This window comes from Tribolium madens, unplaced genomic scaffold (genome assembly GCF_015345945.1).
Source record: "Tribolium madens isolate multiple individuals breed KSU strain unplaced genomic scaffold, Tmad_KSU_1.1 Scaffold_11;HRSCAF=98;Tcas5.2_LG3b, whole genome shotgun sequence".
Taxonomy (NCBI): domain Eukaryota; kingdom Metazoa; phylum Arthropoda; class Insecta; order Coleoptera; family Tenebrionidae; genus Tribolium; species Tribolium madens.
In genome coordinates this window covers 544,126-549,212 of record NW_025400975.1, presented here as the reverse complement: position 1 = coordinate 549,212, position 5,087 = coordinate 544,126, and the positions used below count along the sequence as shown (strand labels likewise).

Sequence of the window (5,087 nt, the reverse complement as noted above, 5' to 3'; positions counted from 1 at the left end):
TACTATATTAAAAGCCATTTAATTATTTTTTTTATTTTCGAAATCGGGCCATAAATAAAAAATTACGGAAAATTTAAAAAAAGACAGCGTGTGAACATAAAGCAAACGTTTTTTACTTAAACTATTTATCTAAAAAAAATGGTAACTCGTTATAAAACCTTTTTTTTTCAAAGACTATGATCTAAGGATTACCACTATCCATACTCGTATTCATATTAATGTGCATCAAAGTAGTCGTTGAAAGGGATCATTTTAAGGTGGCAACCATGCGAAATTTCAAACAATCTTAACCTCAATCTTCCCTAAAAATTATTTTTTCAAATAAATATGTACCGCATGTACCAAAAAAATTATTAAAATTTTCATTACTTATGTGATTAAATTTGTTCTGAATGACTCTTTGTGTAAATCGGCCTTTAAATTAAAGATTTATTTAGACTTCTATAACCTACTTGATGAAAAAGGGTATACATTTTTTTCAATTTTTCTCCAAAAAAATTCATATAAGTTGCAATACAAATGCAAAATTTAAAAACAAACAAAGTTTTCACTCTAATTTCACAAAGGAAAGTGGCCAATTAGCTGTCAGGGAGGTAAAATTTTTATTCCCTCATCTGTCAAAATTACATTCAGGGACATAAAAATTTTACCTCCCCTACAGTCACCCTTTTTATAGCACTGAAAATGTCTTAAATTCTCTACCAATTTTCTTTTATTCAAAAATAAAAAATAAACAACCTGACTGTCTAGGGAAAAGCCCACCAGTCCAGTTGGCAAACTTGATGCGCGAAATTCAAATTTTACGTTCACAGTTCAATACTTTTTGTACATTCCCTGTATAAGAAAACCCAATTTTGGTATTTTCTTCATTGACTCAATTTTCTCCATGAAGAGAATATTTGATCATAATTTACGCATTACAAAACCGAAATGTGATCATGTTAAAAAACAGTTAATTTATTCCGATTCGATCATCCTGTTTATATTCCGCTCCTTGTCTCTCCTGTAGCAATAAGCATGCGTGGCAGCTTGCTGTCCTTGTCTTTTGCTGGGCGTTTGTTGGTTCAAGTTGGTTGGTCGCGTCGTCGCTTCATTCTTTCAGATTTTCAGACATCATCATCACCCAGTCATCAAATGCAAGACAAAATAGTGTTAAGTTGTTATTAATGTGTTGTTTATTGTTTACGTATTAAGTGCAACCTTCGAGGCGTAATTTTTTCTTTATTTAGTTTAATTATCGGTAAACAATGATATCTCTTCGGTACACCAGAAACCTTTTTTTGAGATCATTCTGTATAGTCTACCTCTTTGCATTTATTTCTTTCTACGTCCAAATTCCTGGTGAGTAATTATTTTGCGATTTTCATATTTCGTTTGTTTTTTGGTTAGAATAAGTCACTGAAACTTGAGATTATTTTTTCCTTGATTTGATGCTTTTTTCAGGATTGTACGGCGATAATGGAATATTACCTGCAAAATCGTTGTTAGAAAATAGTAAACACAAGACTTTATCAGCTAAAGTACATTACCAACCCACATTACTGTGGCTTGCCCCCTACTTGGGCTTGGATGTTAATTATGCTTTGGATGTGTTGGCACTACTTGGGAGCTTTTTGGCCTTTACAGGGTAAACAAACAACTTTGTTATGTTTTATAACGGGTGTTGATTTAAATTTGGCGTCATAGTTGGCGGCGAGGTGTCAAATGTCAATTGAACTTTCATGGATAACTGTGACGCCAAATAAAAAAAAACTCTTATAGTCTGTTTACATGTTGTCAAAATTTTGCCTTTTTGTGTGCAATACCTCAGGACAAACATCACTACCTAATCTCTAAAGATAGAATTCAGTGCTAATAATATTGATAGAAACATAGTATTTAAGATTTAAAAATTATTTTTTCAAATATATGTGTATCCCATGTATCAAAAAATTATTAAAATTAACAACGTAATCAACATAGGATAGCAAACATAAAGATTTTTGTCATTATTGATGTGATTAAATTTGTTTTGAATGACATTAAGGACACTTTTTGTGTAAATCGGACTTTAAATTAAAGATTCATTTAGACTTCTTCAACCTACTTGATGCACATTAATATGAAAAAGAGTATATGTCAGTTCAATGTAAATGTTCGATGTAAACCATGCCTTAGTGTCATTATGTTTGACGTTTGTTTATTTTTGGCGTCGATTTTACGAAACAATGCCAGAAATACGTGTTTTTATATAAGTTCAATAAATTATTTTGATTTGTTGTCATTTTTTCTCTAGCTATCAGGATAAAAATGACAAGTGAGGTGTCCGGAATTGCGATATAAAAATTTTTTTTTGCAAAACTCAAAAACTAAAAAAAATTTCGAAAAATCTTATTGTTCAAAAAACAGTACTAATTATTTTTTCGTAAAGTAATTAGTTTATGCAAAAAATGCTTGATTTCATACTTTTTATTCGGTTACGTTGCATTGGAATACTATTACTACTACTAAACCTATTTTTAGTTATATTGTCAACAAATTAATCAAGTTTATAGTTTATACTAACATATTTTTTTATTTTTAGGTTTATTTCACAAAAGTTTTGTACAATTCCGCTCTTTGCTGGGTTGTGGTCTTTGTATTTCTCTCTTTATCAAGTTGGTCAAGTTTTTGTGAGCAATAATTAGTAAGTATTAAAATTTTATATTTCACAAAGGAAAGTTGCCAATTACCTCCTAGGGAGGTAAAAATTTTATTCCATCATCTGTCAAAACTACATTATGTAACCTCTCAGGGAGGTAGAAATTTTAAAAATTTAATGGCGTAATTGGGATATCATGAAAAATTGTTATTTTTTAGGTTTGTTTGCTGGGTCGTAGGAAAAATTATAGCCAAAGTGCAAAATTTAAACCCCCATAATTTCGAAATTTTTATACAGGGTGATTTAAAAAAAACGGCAGGCGGTGTAGAATTGAATTTTTATTTATGGTTTTATTTCAAAAATTAAAAAAATAAATTAAATGCCTTTTAATGTAGTATGAGCCTGCAATTTTAGAATTTTTCTAAATGTCATAGTTTATTTTAGGCTATATTCAACTTTCTAAAGTTGAATTTTAACCCATATTTTTTTCTACTTAATTTCGAAGGTATAAAGGTTCTACTTTAACTAAAAATTATTGTTTAAAAAAATTATTAAATTTGAAAAAACTTAATAAATGTTTATAAACTTGGTGTCAAATAAATCAATCAATTCCATTATTGTAATGTCAAAAAGCAGCAAATGAAAGAAAATACAGTGTGTTTCAGAACTCGCGCTTCAAAGAAAAACTTCAAGTAAGATATGATGCCAGGAAAAAAAATTTGACAATTATTTTTTGAAACTTGACATTTTCTTGTCTTATTTCATTTAATGTGACTAATGATCTTGTATATGTTTTCCTCTTTTGTTTATGTTTCCTCTTTTAATAACCTGTAGTAAAAATTTTATTTTTTTCAACTTTGCTAATTTTTTAAAGAATATTTTTTTCTAAAAAATTGAACATATTGTACATGTCTGTACCAAGAAAACTAATACTTTTCAAATTATGAAGAAAGAAATATGGGTTTTAATTTAAAAGTAGAAAGTTGAATATAGCTCAAAATATACAATGACATTTAGAAAAATTCTAAAATTGTCACTTTACGCTAAATTAAAAGCCATGTAAATTATTTTTGTAATTTTTGAAATCGGGCCATAAATAAAAATTTTACAGCGCCTGCCGTTTTTTAAAAATCACCCTGTAGATAGAATTTTATACTTATCTTGCTTGGTATTTTTTATCTTTTATTTTTTCATCAAGAGGGTTACTTAATACGGGAAAATTATTTTTTTAGTGACGAATTTCTACTAGAGTCCGGTTTCCTTGTCCTCCTCGTGGCCCCTTTACTCCCCGGCCGGAGAAAAGGCTCGAAAGTTTTACCAAGCGATTCCATCAGTTTTTGGCTAGTGCGTTGGCTACTTTTTAGATTCTTGTTAACATGTGGGTTGTTAAAATTCATCAGTGGTTGTCCTAAATGGTGGACTTTATCTGGTTTGTTTCACTGATGTTTAATTATTTTGTTTAATAATTCAATCCAAATTCATAGCATTTAATTACTATTTTGAAAGTTTACCATTACCAACGCCACTCTCTTGGTACTTCCATCAAATTCCTGCATGGTACTTGAAACTGTTCGGCGTCATTGCTAATGTTTGTGAGATTGGGATTCCGTTTTTGTTCTTCGTGCCTATTCGGGCGGTACGCATCACCAGTTTCATCATCCAAGTAAGTAATTGTACAGATTTTTGGAATTTAATCGTAATTGTTTGGAATTATTTGGAATTTTATGGAATTATTAAAATTATTATTGGATTGTCTGGAATCACTATAATTACTTGTAAATTAATGAAATTTTTCTTGAATTATTTCGTTTGAAAATTGCACTTCTTAAAACTACCAAAAATAATACGAAGTTATAGGAATTATTTTAGAATTACGAAAATTAAGTTGGAATTACAGGAATTAATTTGAAATTGTAGGAATTAATCTGAAAATTTAATATTAATAGAATTACCGAAATTGAATTTCCTTGAAATTTTTTTTCTGAATTGGAATTTCGAATTTCAGGAATTAAGTTAGAATTATAGGAATTGAACTAATTTGAAAACAATGGATTAATAGAATTACTGGAATTGAATTACCGGAATTTCTTGTAAATTACAAAATTACGTTGAATATACTAGAATTATCATAATTAATTTGGAATTACGTTAATTATTTTGGAATTAATTTAGAATAAAATTACGATGAATCCATTATTAATCAATATCAATAGAGTTACTGAAAAAATTTGGTAGAATTTTTTTTTTTAATTACTTATCGGAATTATTTATAAATTACTGATTTTTTTTTTGAAATGACTAAATAAATTTTCGAATTACTGGAATTATTTAGTTGTAATTACAGAAATTAATTTAAAATTATATGCAATATTCTAAAAACAATGGAATTACGACGAAATAATAGAGTTACTGGAGTTGAATTACTAGACTTTTTTGTAAATTACTAACATTTTTCTAGAATTACTGG

The 5,087-nt window shown here is 28.5% G+C and overlaps 1 protein-coding gene across 1 annotated transcript in view; it reads left to right on the top strand.

The window, feature by feature from the left end:
- The first annotated feature begins 1,042 nt into the window (after positions 1–1,042).
- The window catches only part of LOC123015775 (lipase maturation factor 2-like), a 7,261-nt gene continuing 3,216 nt past the window's right edge, over positions 1,043–5,087 (top strand). The window contains exons 1-5 of the mRNA XM_044415711.1: positions 1,043–1,341; positions 1,444–1,627; positions 2,564–2,665; positions 3,853–4,049; positions 4,105–4,283. Coding sequence (XP_044271646.1) covers positions 1,248–1,341; positions 1,444–1,627; positions 2,564–2,665; positions 3,853–4,049; positions 4,105–4,283 — 756 coding nt within the window. The 5' untranslated portion in view covers positions 1,043–1,247. The remainder of the gene's footprint in view (positions 1,342–1,443; positions 1,628–2,563; positions 2,666–3,852; positions 4,050–4,104; positions 4,284–5,087) is intronic.